This window comes from Cylas formicarius, unplaced genomic scaffold (assembly GCF_029955315.1).
Source record: "Cylas formicarius isolate icCylForm1 unplaced genomic scaffold, icCylForm1.1 PGA_scaffold_3__17_contigs__length_32017465, whole genome shotgun sequence".
Classification (NCBI taxonomy): Eukaryota; Metazoa; Arthropoda; class Insecta; order Coleoptera; family Brentidae; genus Cylas; species Cylas formicarius.
In genome coordinates, this window is record NW_026844326.1 from 9,580,729 (window position 1) to 9,596,709 (window position 15,981).

Consider the following 15,981-nt stretch of genomic DNA (forward strand, 5'->3'; position numbering starts at 1 on the left):
GAGTCGACAGAGTGTTGTCAAGAGAGTTAAATAAGCTAATATGTACATATTTTAATATCGATCAGTCTAACATGGTGCTAAACTTTTGCTTCAGATTCGTTCAAATTTTATATCCCCTTTGACGATTTAACAGGTTGTATCTCCCATCTTTCGATAGGTACACCTATTTCCTGTAAAATAAAAGGGAATGCTAAGATTTGTCATTTACTTTAATACTACTTCCGATCGATTACTTAGAATTAAATATTCAAATCAGAAAATGAGTACACAATTCATACAGTTGTGGCTCGTGGTTCTACTACTAAACATTTTTTATATCACACATTTTGCTGTTTAAAACCAGCGTTGAATAATAATCTAATCCGTTTTTAATTAATACCATTAATTGTTTCTTTTTCTTTATAACTATTTATACTTATTTAATTTTACTTTGTGCTCCTTCTAAGATCCAAAGATGGCCTGACAAGGCATAACGTTAATGCATCAAATACAGAATCAATTGAAGTTGCTATTTTTGTAATTATTGTAATGCTTTTAATACCCGATAGAGAATTAAGATTAAATTATTGTCAATTTTTAAAACTTTGTTTATCCTTTCTATAGCGCAAAAATCATTATATCGCCAAAAGACTAGGAAGATAAGCGGGTTTCTGTTTTAGTATACCGGGTGTCACTAGAAAGTGGGAACACTCTATACCATTTAAACGGCTTGAGAAAGCGATTTGAAATTTGGAATAGGTTTAACGTCCAGTTTTTTTGGCAATATGTAGCCAATGCTTGCACTTCCGGTTTGGATTCAGGAGATAATTCTACGTAGGATAGGATAGGATGGGTTTTCTCTTTTTATTTGTTTTTTTAAATTTTGTGTCTAGGAGGCTGTGACCATCAAAAATACTGTTTACCCGGTCATCTCAAACTTTACTTGTCAATGGCAATTTTCTACGATAACCTAGTTTTTTTTAAATAGCACCCTAGTAGGAACAAAAAGTTTTCAAAACCAGTACTTTTTTTGCAACATTTTGACACCAAAATTTTCAAAATCCGTGAAAAAATAAGCTTACAGTTAGGAACAAACCAGATAAGTAAATACGTTTTTATAAAAACAAAATATTACATACAATGCCTGTCACACGACAAATAAAAGATAAAAATGCCAGAATTTTCAATCATGCCGATTCGATGCTGAATAGAAGCAAAGCCACCTAAGCAATATTTTTTTCCTTCCTGTGAGCTTATTTTTTAACGGATTTTGAAAATTTTGGTGTCAAAATGTTGCAAAAAAAGTACCGGTTTTAAAAAATTCTTGTTCCCATTAGGGTGCTATTTGAGGTTATCGTAAAAAATTAGTAGTTCATTACATTAAGTGCTATATGCCATTAGACAAGTAAAGAAAAGTTTCATTTACAACTTTTCACATGATCAGGTGACCGGGGAACTGGTTTACAATGAAACGGGTTGAGATAATTTCTTAACAAACGACAATAAGTTAAAAAAACGATAAGTGACATTTGCCACACAAAAAATATCCGACCTACCTTAACAACAGACCAGGCAAACGTCCGGTAAAGTGTATTGACACAAAACAGGCCACAGGTTCTCTCGATATTAAAAATATCTCACAATACACAAGATCTAGAAAAATAACTATTTGGTGAGATGCCAGCCCACAACTATTTCCGTGTCCGGCGTTATCGGCTGTAGCTCGATACGCTAATCGTTTAATCGTGGGGGCGCCCTCTATTATAATTCAACTAGCAGTAACAAATATAGAAACCGCTACTTGTCATAATTTGTTTCGCTACATTGTCAAAAAAATTGGACATTAAGCCTATATTAACTCTTCCAAATTTCAAATCGCTATCTCAAGCCGTTTAAAAGTTATAAAGTGTTCCCACTTCTTGTGTCGTCCAGTAGATATACCGGGTATTTCAAATTCGACTCTCACCATTAGGATCTCGGTAATGGTAAGAGATACAGGGTGACATAAATTAGGGCAAAGTTGGGCATCAGTGAGTTGAATTTTTTGAAATTGAAGTTATTTTTGTTACATTCGGAAATATAGCGGAAAATCTGAAACTTCCGGTTTTCGTTTTGAGGGAACACAAATACAACTTATGATACATCAATAAAAACGGTAATAAGACAGGCTATTCATCACTGCACAAACCCAATATGGCGACCATAAGAAACAATAAAGTTGATGATGGTTTGAGAAAAACGAAACTTCGTAAGGGATTTTTGACCTGGCCCTAAGATGTAGCCTAAAAACTTCTGAGAATGTATTTACAGATTTTTGCTAAGTTTTAAAATAAAGACATAAATAAATAACTTCAATTTCAAAACGGAACATAATTGAACTCACCGATGCGCAACTTTGCCCTGATTTAAGTCACACTGTATCTCTTACTGTTACTGAGATCCCAATGGTGAGAGCCGAATTTGAAACAACAGGTATATGCACGCTACTACCTTTTTCGCATATTAAAAATTGTATTGTATTTTAAATTCCCGTAGATTTTACTGCAATTTGATTTCTAGACCTCAGACGATCGATTTGGCGAACTGCCCAGATTATAAATTTAATTTAAATTTATTTATTAAATTTAATTTAAATTTATTACATTTAATTTAAATTTATTTATTAAATTTAATTTAAATTTATTTATTAAATTTAATTATTGAATTTGAGTTGACCACTAAAATAAAGGTCTAACATTAAGTAAACTGAACGAAAATGTAATGTCTAATTTAAAAACTAGTTTTTCTCTTAAAATCCCCTAAGGCTATGTAGAACTAGATTATTTCAATATAAAATAGTCCCATTAAATCATCACTTACTTGTCTGGTCGTCTTTGGATCTATGTAATGTCATTGGTATTCTGCTTTAGCGAAACCAAACACAATATACAAGATTGATCGGAAACACTTTAAAAGACGACATTACAAATTAGTCTACACACACTCATTATGGAAAGTTATAAACCAATTGTGCTTTCTTAAAATCAATGGCAAAAACATCACATTGTTCGTTGTGCACCCGGGATTCTTAATTTCGCTTAAAATGACAAATCCGAATAAACGTGACGTCACAGGACAGTGCACAAACGTCAAACCTCAAATTTCGGAAGAAAGTTATGCTAGTGTTTTTGTTATTCATGACTACAAAAAAAAATCCGGAAAAAATTCTTGCACCTTGTCCATACAAATTATTATTATTATTTTAAAGTTAGGAATGTTGCTCCATTCATTGAAAGGATTGTTCTGTCCTGTTTGTTTATGTTATTAAAACAGTTGTTATTTTTATCACAGATGATTAGTTTAAGAATCGTAAAACCACAAGGAAGCTGTGACACTCGCTTACTGGCATGTGACATCATCGTTTATTTAGATTAAGAGAAAAGCCATTTTTTAGGTGTTCCTTGGATTAATTCATCATTTTATTGTGAAATTAATGTATTTGCGATAAAAAAAATTATCGAACATTTAGTAAATTTCGGCAGTAAACCAAATCCAATAAAATCGCCGGGTTGGTCTGCGAAACAAAGGTGTCCGATACAGAATCCCGCTCCATTTTTATCTACTCAGACGGGCACCACGGTTCATGCGGTGATATAGTACTCCCTCCTTTGAACGCATTTCTCCCTCATTATGTAACAAAGGGCCACCGTGATCAGGACGGCGATGGCGATGCCCATCCCTATACTGACCCATATTATTTCCTCGTTGATGCCCTGATAGGAACGTCCTAAAAAAAAAGATTAACGACCAGTAATAACGTCGATTAACAGTGTTAGATGCGGGCTCCAAATTTTATGTGAAAGCCGATATTTCAATTACTGATTTCTGGGACCGCGTTTTACGGTCTGCTCAAAAAAATTCCATTCTATTTTAAGATTATGAGAACACTGTAATTAATAGGATATATTGAGAAAAAAAATTGATTCAAATCAAGGAATATGCTTAAGAGAAATGAAGGAAAAGGCAAGGATCCTATAGGTTTGCTTTAAAGCAAAACGTAATTATGAAAAGAATAAATTACTGTAAGACTAAAGGATTTGTTTGTAAAAAAGAAAAAAAAAAGGAATATTTCCAAAAGAAACATGGCAAACTCCGAGAAACATCCAATAGCTTTCAACAACCTGCTTATATAAGAATGGTTACCGAAAATACATATGGACCACTGAAACAACAATTTCATATTCTATGGATGCCGAGTAAAATTTATAAGTTGTTAACTTTCGCCACTGTTCAAAAAATCACACGGATCGACAACACGTTTGGTAAACTTTTAAAGTCAAAGGCCATTGACCACACTTGTTGCATAGTATACTATTTCTACTCCTTCCTCTACTAAAATACCCTATGGTTTTGGTTAGCTAGTTAATAAATTCATAGCAATTTTTTTAAGGTTTTCGCAACTTTGCTGTATGTTCCCACGCTCGTGGTTAAGAATAGATTTAGATTTAGATTTTCAGTGAGTTTAGAATATTCTAAGTCACTAGTAAACGGAACAAGTTTTATAAAAGAACCTTTCGTCAAACCTTTTATCCAAAATCATCTTTCACATTATAATGTCTTTGGTTTTGTTTAACTTACTAGCTTACTTGCTTATCATTATGGTCATGAACATCTTCAGAAGCTCGTTAACTTAAACAGCTACACGAATGTAATAAATTTAAAGAAGGGGTGGTATAAGATAAATAATTTAATTTTGAGGAGGTTTCCTTCTTTTATATAAATTTTAAATTTAATTTAAATGTATTTTCTAATTATTCAGGAAAGCTAAAAATAAAAAAAACGACTTTGGCAAATTTAAACTTTTTTCAATAAAAGAATTTATTGTTAGATATAAAAGTATACGAAAGTAAGCAAACTAACTATAATAATAATTATAGTGAATATTAATTACGATTAAAACTATTTTAATTATAAATTAAAACGGTTTCATTAACTGGCGGGTTTAATACCCGGCTTAGTAGATGTGTATTTTTAAAAAAGTATGAAATTGAAAATTGTCGTCTACACCAAGTCCATAATTACTTACAACCCTAATTAAAACTTTCGTAATCGGTTTCAAAACAAGCCGTGGGTTGGACTCCAGAGCAAATTCACGAGTTCATAAAGAAATAGATTTTTACTATGAAACGCAGCTCTAGCATCGCACCATAAATTGCAGTAACTGCAGTATTTTAGCGGGATTAATATCTTGTTAGCCGAGTCTGATATATGCGACATCTCTGCTAAAAGGCAGCAAAAAGTTTAAATTATTCCACAGGAAAAAAAAAGCTGGTAGGGAAGTATTAAAATTTCGATGATGCAATCCCACTAGTACGAAAGAAATAGGACCGAAAAGGAAAAAACGTTCGTTTCAAAAGTGAATTTCCATTATTGTTTGCATTGCCGATTAAAATCGGCCACAAGGGGGTTTTTGATGCAAATTATTGTGTGGGATACAGAGGGTGGAGAATCGAAATGTATTGACAATTGTATTGCGCGAAGGCAGAGATGTATCTTTTCGGGAGTTTGAATTTATTATGTGTGGAGTTCGATGAGAGATGGAGATTAAATTATGTTATATGTAAAAGTTGTAAATATAATAACAAAAAATTACAAATAGGGTACAGATATACATGTCTCACACTAAAAGCACAGATAATGATGCCTATCGAACTGTAATGGTACCGGTAATACATATTTAAAGTGAGATGGATAGTATACAAACCTATTTGTCTTAAGTAAGGGGAACACAGTACGGCCGTGAAAGTTTTGGTCCTGGAAGAATCACATAAATGAGCTTACAAACAGTTAGCCTCAATATTATATCTCCTTCGCAGAGTGAAATATATTACACTCCTCAATGTATCTCGAACTGCCTACATTGGTCTCTTTCAGTCACGAATATCATATGAACTTCTATTTTGGGGAGCTTTGCTGATTGGGAGCGGGTATTTAAAATGCAAAAGACCGCATTAAACCCTGGAATAGCTCTAAGTAATATAGGATTCTGACAGTGCAGGGTCTGTTTGTCTATCAGTGTCTAATTTTTACTAAATCGAGAAGGTCGGTCTAGCAAACTGCCAAAGATAGGCATATCTATTATACACGGTATGGCGGAGATTTACTGTTGCCTCAACATCGGTTATCTCTTACCCGTAAAAACTATATATTTGTAGCCATAAAACTGTTTAATTTACTTCCGCTGACCATAAAACACCTACCAATTCAAAGATTTAAAACAGAAGTAAAGAGAATCATCCTCATCTCAACGTACACAGTGAACGAGTTTGTTGCTGGATTGGCGAGGATCGTTTAACAATTTTAATAATTATGTCTGTTTGTCACAAATTTTAAATATAAACCTTATCTATTGGGTTGGTTATTTTTATGTATTTATATTTTGCTTTATTTTTTGTCACGTTTAAGTGATCACTATTATGTACTATGGGAGGATGCTGAACATTATGTAGTGTGGCAAAGCAAATAAAGCATATTATTATTATAATTATTATTATAAAGTAATGGGGATTGTCATAGACATTGATAGTGATGGCAAATATGTGTATGTCTGTTCTTTTAATATTATTTCTCAATTTTTCTACCTGTTTGGTTCTTTTTTCTTTTTGGAGTTAAATCGTTTGTTTGTTTGTCTGTTATATTTATATTTCACTTTATTCATAAATTCACAACTTTGAAAATAAAGAAATTCTGAAGCAATTTTTGAAGTTTTGAGTTCGAGCTAATAATCTAAAAATCATAATCTTTATTTTTTGCATATATAAACAATATTAAATATAAGTTATAATAACTAAAATAATGATGTGCAAAAAAAACAGGATGACTGGAGATTAGGAGATTTTGATTTATTTAAAGAGTTACTTGAAACCTAATATTTTTTTATGTATTTTTACGAACAAAATACTGACAATTTTCAAACCGTACGAAAACATCATAAAAAGTTGAGAACAAAGTAAATATTACCTGAACGTGAAGAGTCTACAGAGACGAATTAAGTATAATTCTTTCTGATAATAGCATTTGTTACATGTTAATACAAAATGTTATTCGGGAAATAATTTCATAATTTCAAGTTTTAAACAAAAATAATATTATGAACTGTGCAACTCTGAAAAATCAATTTAAACAGTATTTTACACCAAATTTACACTAAAAGACGCGAGCTGAAAACATTATTTTATATAGAAAGGCAGAATTTTTAAATTAGTGGAAAGAAAGGAAATATTTTTTTCACAAAATTAAAAATTTTGTTATTTATTTTTATTTTTCTTGGCTTGTTTCTATATTTTCTCATATTTTGACAAATTTTCGGAGTTTCGTTCGTAAAAATGTGTATCCCTCAAAAAATATTACGTTTAGGTATCGACCATAACAACCCTACAGTAGGTGATTGAGTAGAAAATGGAGTATCTATTAATGCCATAATATACTGGGTGTTCTATTTAAACAAATATAAGTTTGATTTCTCACATATTTATAAATTACCTTGTATATTTGAAAATAATCTTAATACCTTATTTCTTAGAACGTCTGTAGTTAATATTTTTTCCAAAATAAATTCTAAATGAGATATATTACTTTGACACACTAGTTGGACATCTTGTATAATTTCATGTAAAATACTCGAATGAATCAAAGCACGGATAGTCCAAGGCGTGATGAAACCCTTATTAAAGTTTCAGTCTATCGAATCGTGAAGTATCACGCAATATTTCTTTTCTACTCCCGTCTGTAAAATACACACCGATCTAGAGTGCGAGAAGCGTCACTTTACCACCCCAGTTTCCGAGCCACTCCGGACATTTCCGGGATTTTACCGCATGCCAAATAAACTCGTGACTCAAATCCCGTTTACCGCACTTGTTGCATAATATACTATTAATCTTCTTTCTAAATTTATTATTACAATTTTATTATATAGGCTATAAAATGAGTAGGTGAAACTTGTCTTAAGCATACTAATGCCATTGACTCACGGAATCTTAAGTTTAAGTAATGAATGTTAGTCCTGTAGGTAATTTTATTTGCTAAATACTGTGGGTAATCGGTTCTTATGACAGTGTGAGAGAAATTGTCTTCTTTGCTCCATAGTAATCCATTTAGCTTCACGCAACTTATAAGATATATAGGCAAAGCGAAGTACACGTATACAGAAAGTACATTTCTGTACTTTCTGTGTACGCAGATGATCTTTCCAAAGAATACATGGTCTGTATATCTGAAAGATGTTTTTGCTTTCTAGCAAAAATGTGTTTATGCGTATAGAGAAATTTTATGGATTTTGTATATTGTAATTGATATGCTCACTGAATCGTAAATCAAAATCCATAATCATTCATTTTCTAGAATTACTTGGATATTTCTCATCTCATCGATTGCTAGGAATTGCTAACGCTGGCTAAGGAAACTGCGGATGAGAGCACTAGAGGGCTCAGAAAATCCTACGTACTGTAAAATAGCAAGAAGTAAATTGTGATTGATCGTATTAAATGATTTTGAAAATTCCGATAAAATAAGGATACTGCCGCTCTTGTAATCTCTAAGATGTTTTCTAATCTGGAGATGAATAACTTCGGAGAAACAGAAAAGAATACTTATCGATCTTAAATCATTAAGACTTTGGACATGCCATGTTTTTGGAGAATGATTTAACCTATGGAACTTTCCATGCAGTTGAGTAAACATTTTTAAGTATGCAGGTATTTACTGTATTCATTCAATATGGGAAAATATTAGAGCAGCCGAGCGTTTTACATTTTTGCTTAAATTGCTTAGGATTTAGTTTTCAATAGAATTAAATTTATTTTATATTTATTATCGTTCGACTATACCCAAATCAACAACTTTCGCATTACTCTTATGACAGGGTTGCCAGTTTGAGCAATGTATAAAGTACGATTATATATTTGCAACTAAATATGAATAACGTGAAAGCGCAAATGGTTGCATGATAATCATTCAAAATTAAAATTAAAACTTGCGATATTGGGATGTTTCTGGTCGCAATTTATATTTAAAACTCATTGGCACATGCCCAAAGCATGAGAGAGATACTTTTTGGCATATTGAAAATAATACCAATGTTCATTTAGTGGTTATCCTGAAAGCTTTATTATTCATTGTAATGGTTTTAATACATTTTTGGTGAAGTAATTTTAAACAACAAACTTATTACCTGATTGGAGCATGGTAGACGTCATAGTTTTAAAAAAAATGTTCGGACCGCACTTGCACCGGAACTCTGTCAAAAATTTGAATTTACGAAATTTTTCTACTAAAAACCATCTTGCTGCAAGTGATACGGGAGAAAATTAAGTGTCCGTTTTGCATGTGCATTTTTACTAAACCTGAACCGATGCAAGGAGCATAATATAACCCGATAAAGAGCTTAAATAAGTGCCAAGCGAACAACAAGCTCTCGAGGGACGGAAATGTACATAAGCGTTATTTCCCTCCTCTTCTGGGATTAAAAGTAATTGAACTCGAGAACCAGTTAAGTGCCACTCTGATTTATGGAGTTTTGCTTCGAGTTACTAAATCGATACGTATTAGCCTCCGAAGGACTAAGAAATAAAAAACACGTAAACTTCACATTATTTTGGCCTTTTATGTACTCGTCTGACGTCGTGAAATGACATGGTTGCTAACATAAAGAAATTTCGGTCTGACGCAGTGAGAAGCAGGCATTGAATGTTAAATTAGGAAGATGGATTCATTTTTCTGTCACAAATATGATGGAACTCATTTTTTTAAGAAGATTAAAAATAAATCTAATCGGATCACATTTCGCAACCATTTTTCATTGCAAGTTGAGAAAGAGGATATTTTTCTACATGCGCCAAAATTTAACGAGAAATTCACTAAAAAGTTACACATGTAAAGATATCTATGGCTAAAATAAATTGGTATAGATTTCGTGGATGATATTCATAAATAGTAAACTTTACACTAGAAAAGGAAGGCTACAGTAATAGGGAGTGTTGTCTTCTCATGCTTTTTTATATTAATTGTGAACATTCTCGTTTGATTCCTATATTAACCGAAATAGTCTTAAAACGCAGATGCATATCGAATATCTACCAATAGAGAGGACTATATTACCAGACAAGTTGATATAATCATCCCTTTAAATCTACGATGTATAATGTTCTCCTGTCTAATCTCAAAAACATATTTTTTAGACAATATAAAATAAAAATGAAAGATCTTTTAATTCAGAAAATTCTTGCATTTTGTGTGCTATATTTATCTATAACATATAATATTATTTAGTTACTTCTCCAGATTATTGTCTTAATGTTTTGTTATCTTGGACGAACTCATTGTTGTATAATTTATCTGAGTGATTAATAGAGTTCGGTTCATTATAGAATTATCAGAAAAAATATTTAGTAAATAAATGATAAATTAGAAGTTCAAATTAATTAAAAGAAAAAACAAAATAATAAATAGTTTTTACAAAACTTCTGGATTCCTACTGCGTCGGTTTTTGCTAACGTTATGCCAAACATCCTGTTGGCTTCTTCAGAACTTGACTGAAACTGGCTCGCATTTTACTCTGTACATGCTTATATATTGTTTGAGGGCGGCGGAGCTAAATGAGGGGCATAACCCATGTCTCGGATAACTGATTCCTATATTGGTGACAGGTAGAGACCTGAGTCGAGGTTAAGATTGTTAGATTGTTTATAAATTTCTATAGACACTCGGATTTTTCGTTGGTAGAAGAATTGACTACTTGCAAGAATTTCAGTTATATCGAATAAAATTTTATGCCCAGTTTGGTAATTGTGTTCGGTAACTGCTGATGAGTTTATTTGTCTCAGTCTTAAGGCTTTTTCATGTTATTTGAGCCTAGTTGATATTTTTCGTCCGGTCTCTCCAATGTATTCCTTGGCATCTCAAATGGAATTTTGGCTTTGACGGATCGAAGATGATGAGAGATTTTTGGATAAGTGGATAATCTGGTTTTGACGTTATATTTTTTTAGAAATTTTGATTCGCAAGTGTAGGATTGCTTTCGGCCTCATTACTATTGGAAGGTTGTGGTGAAGCGAATTTTGTGATGGAACGCTTGATATCTTTAATGTGGAAATTATTAGAGAGAAGAGCAGAGGTAAGGTGTTTTAATTCTGGGTTCAGTGACTCGGGCTGAGAGTTGAAAACCGATGATTTTTGGGCCCGATGGTGATGTGACCATGCATTAAGGTATTGGTCTGTGTGCGTAGGTTTTCTGTAAACATAATAACCCACTGTCAGATCTCATTTTCTATTGATAAGAATATCTAAGAATGAGAGATTATTATTAGTTTTCAATTCAATTGTAAAACGTATGTTTGGGTGTATAGAGTTTAAATGTCTAAGAAGACTAAGACAAATAAACTTGTCAGCAGTTGCCGAACACAATCACGAAATCGGACTTACAATTTTATTCGATAAAACTAAAATTCTTGCATGTAATCAATTCTTCTACCAACGAAAAATCCGAGAGTCTATATAAATCTATAAACAACCTAACAATCTCAACCGCGACTCAGGTCTTTACCTGACATGAATATGGGAATCAGTCATCCGAGACGGTGTTTATGCTCCACCCCCCTCAAACAATTTATAAGCAGGTACAGAGTAAAATGGGAGCCAGTTTCAATCAAGCTCTGAAGAAACCAACAGGGTGATTGGCGAAACCTACTACTCAGCAAAAACCGACGCAGGAGGAATCCAGAAGTATTACAGTAGCCTGTTGAAGTTTTTTTTGAAATAAAAAACCAAAATAATAAAATCCATACTGCATTTGTGCGTCACTTTATGAACACACTTTATAGCTTATTTAGGATTATTCATTTATTCTTAATATTTTTACTTGCCATAAATATAAGGTGTTCAGTTCAAAATCGTCATCGGCTTTAGTATAATACCCAATTCTCAAATTTTTGCTTACATAATTCATCTAAAAGCAGGATGCCCTGTATAAAAATCTCTCGATGATTTGTTTTTATAACAAAATTTGGTTATCTGGCAAAGTGAACGCAGATTCTAATGAGAAAACCCCATAAAACCTCGCATTTGCTCTAACTGGCATTTTTGTTTCCCTATTCGTTGTGTTTTTAATGCACTTAGTCCAAAAACAGACGCTGAATGCGAAATTACAGCTAAACCAAGAGAATATTTTCTAGAAAGCGGTGTCGCAAGATCGGCCCGACGCCGTCAGTTTGACGTCGCATTAGAGGAAAATACGAGAGTAAAATATTGATTGGAATTTTAGTCAAGAAAGTGGGTAGGTGTGTTTTGACAGCTAACACGTCGAGCAAGGTTGCTGGATTTGATAAATTGGAAACCGCGTCTAGTTAAAAGTTTAATTCACTCACCGTTGTAGTTGTTCGAGACAATTCCACTGACTTTGCCGGCAACGCGTCCACCAACTGGCATGGTTACTTAGACAGATGCTTTAGAGGAACAGCACAAACCACATTTGATCCTGGAAATTACATTCGGATAAGTTTCATGGCTATTACTGTGACCCGTTTAGCACCAACCTCCGATAAATATTTATGACCCTGATAATTTACACATTAGCAGTATATTGCCTACATAATTAAAGAATGTATTTTGACTTCATATTTTGAAGAAATCTAATCTTAACCTCGAACTTTCACCAGTATGGAGTCAGTCATCCCACGCTTCTGAGATTCGAATTTTATAAAAACCCACTGATTAAACAAATCCGTATTACTTAATTTTTGTCGCACACTTAAACAATAAAGCCTACTTTTCCTGCAAAGAGAATAGTATTAGTATAATAGGATATTAATATAGTCCAGAACACGATAAATGGTTATGACTTGGCTGCCCCATCATAAACGGAAGGCGCTTTACACTCAATAAACCAATTGAAAGCCGATTTACAAGCGTTCATCAGTACAGGGAGGCACTTTTATTTTAGTAGTGTCGACACCTTAAAAATGTTTAAATCATTTAGGCTTTGCCATCATTCAGGGATTATTTGTAATGTGGACTGAAGAAAATTTCTACGACGGATGGAGGAGAGTAACCAGACAAAAAAAGTGTTATTTGAATATGCTGCAAGAGTTTGAGTATATTTTTATCACTTATATTTTTATCTTTATTATCGGGCAATTGCACATACTGTTTTTACGAGTCAAAATTTTGAAAACTGTTTCAAAAGTCAAGTCAATACTCAACGTTTACTATATCACTCCCGAAACTATAGCAAATGAAAAAAAAAAACGCTGATAAATTTTATTTTTAAATACAAAATTTAGCAGCAGGTCTTTTAAAAACGGTAGAGGGCGTGGAAGCTGGGATGACAGTGGAGCTAACTGGCTTTCAAAGGTCAACTTTATTTTGATTCTTTGACAATAATTCACTAGAAAGAAAGGAACGACGTGGCAAAGGCATAATGAAAGTAATTAGGAATGGTGATGCCCAGTGGACTCGCAGGGATGTGATGCGATGTATGAGAGTAATGAGATTCAGTCACTTGAATCATTGCAACAGAAATTAAAAGAAAATAATCAATTTACTGGCAGTCCTGAACATTGATAACAATATTTACTAGCGTTGTTGCATTTCAAATTAAGACAAAAATATTTAACTCAAATGACACTATAAAGAAAGTGTGGGAAAACGGTATTTTGAATGTACCTAGAAGAAAAAGAATAGCCATTTTGCACTGTCGCTTGAGGGATCAGGACATGCCAAGTAAACTTTTTAAAAATTGGGTAAAAATTTATAGTAACAGTTTATGATAATGTTAATTATCACAGCACTTTGGCTAAAATAGTACTAACGAAGAGCAAAACAGCAAAAAGGGGTATTACAAGAGTTCATTCGTCGGCATGACCTTTATCTTAACGTTGCTGATACAAAAAAACAACGAGTTGGAGTTGAAATCATAACCTCATGTGTCCGGTCATATTATTATCTAGAAAGTACATATTTAAATTAAAATCTACGAAAGGCAAAACCATTAATTTAACAATAATTTTATTGTATTAACAATTATGTAATAACGATAAAAAAGGAACACCAAGGCATAATTACAACCTAAAAAAACCGTTAAACCATTAACCTATGTCACTATTTTTGTTGGGGAATTTAAGATCTTTTCGAATTTTTATTGAAACTCCAGCTCTAGAAACGATATTCGAAAATATTCTCTTCAAATGCTACGAATACAACTTGTTTGGCATACCCGGAATACAAGTTAAAATATTTATTCAATAAAAATTTTTGCTTTAATTGATATTTCGGTGGATTACAGCGGCGAAAACTTAAATCTCGGAAGACGTCTTTTAAAAAAATTCGTGGAAACAATGGACCCGGGCCTTTCTATTATCCGTGGGCGCGGAATATGAGTAGCTACTCGTAATTCTAAATTGAACTTTCGCCTGAACGATTTCAGCGTGGTGCAGCGAGTAAATTTAGGACGAACCGGGCTTTGTTGTAATATATGAGATTTTGAAAACAAATGGGTATTTTCAGGTCGTAGTTTTGTGTGGGGAAAAATAGGTCCGTTCGGTTTAAGTGTAATTTAAAAGACGAACTTTACATGCATGTACCATAACTTCACCAATCCATTAACATTAAAGTCTTAGAGAGATTCATTTATAACAACATTTAAATATATTTGAATTTGCTTCAAAATACTATAAAGTTTTTAATATTTCCTCATCGCATTGCGCATTCATTAACCTAACATAATCAAACAACAGCGTCATTTCTATTCTGAAACAATTGAAAAGTTTTAATCCAATATAAAACAATACGTGCGGATATTAAAAGAATGATTGATGTCGCAGAGGATCCGAGTTCTTTCTTGTCGTTTATTAGATCTAAGCGTTGAAGTCCGGAACTGCCAGAGATTTTCACTTAAAGGAAGAGAGTTACACCAGCCCTGAAGAGATTGTTAATGCTCTTGCTATATACATATATATATATATATATATTCCAGTCGGAGTTCAACGAGCGAACGGATGATATCCCGGAGTATAGTGTCATCATATATATATATATATATATATATATATATATATATATATATATATATATATATATATATATATATATATATATATATATATATATATATATATATATATATATATATATATATATATATATATATATATATATATATATATATGATGACACTATATTCCGGGATATCATCCGTTCGCTCGTTGAACTCCGACTGGAATCCTGCATCCGACTGGAATCCTGCATCCGACTGGAATCCTGCAAATCTTGCATCCGACTGGAATCCTGCAGACGTTTCGCCAAAATCTCACTTGGCATCTTCAATGCTCGCGCTCCGAAAACACTTCGGAGCGCGAGCATTGAAGATGCCAAGTGAGATTTTGGCGAAACGTCTGCAGGATTCCAGTCGGATGCAAGATTTGCAGGATTCCAGTCGGATGCAGGATTCCAGTCGGAGTTCAACGAGCGAACGGATGATATCCCGGAATATAGTGTCATCACATTTTTCCATCCGTGAATCAATACGTGAGAATATATATATATATATATATATATATATATATATATATATATATATATATATATATATATATATATATATATATATATATATATATATATATATATATATATATATATATATATATATATATATATATATATATATATATATATATATATATATATATATATATATATATATATATATATACAAAAACACATACGTCAGTTGAATGAATTCTCTAATGCATTTATTACTATTCATCGCTTAACTGATGACACTAAATTAAGAGCATTATATAAAATGAGGTGTTCCATAACATGCTGTTTTTAATAAAAAAAAATTCTTGGTAAAGATAACTTGTCATCTACAGCAAATATAAATAATTACAACTTTCGTTAATATTGGAAATCCAAATTATCCAAGTTTAAAATTAATTGTTTAGATTTGATATCATAAGTCAATAT

The 15,981-nt window shown here is 32.5% G+C and overlaps 1 protein-coding gene across 1 annotated transcript in view; it reads right to left on the reverse strand.

Moving 5' to 3' along the window:
* Positions 1–2,730: 2,730 nt before the first annotated feature.
* LOC132699265 (uncharacterized) overlaps positions 2,731–15,981 on the reverse strand; it is an 87,153-nt gene continuing 73,902 nt past the window's right edge. The window contains exons 2-3 of the mRNA XM_060665897.1: positions 12,381–12,490; positions 2,731–3,745 (exon numbers count right to left, since the gene is read on the reverse strand). Of these exons, the coding sequence (XP_060521880.1) occupies positions 3,600–3,745; positions 12,381–12,441 (207 nt within the window). The 5' untranslated portion in view covers positions 12,442–12,490 and the 3' untranslated portion in view covers positions 2,731–3,599. The remainder of the gene's footprint in view (positions 3,746–12,380; positions 12,491–15,981) is intronic.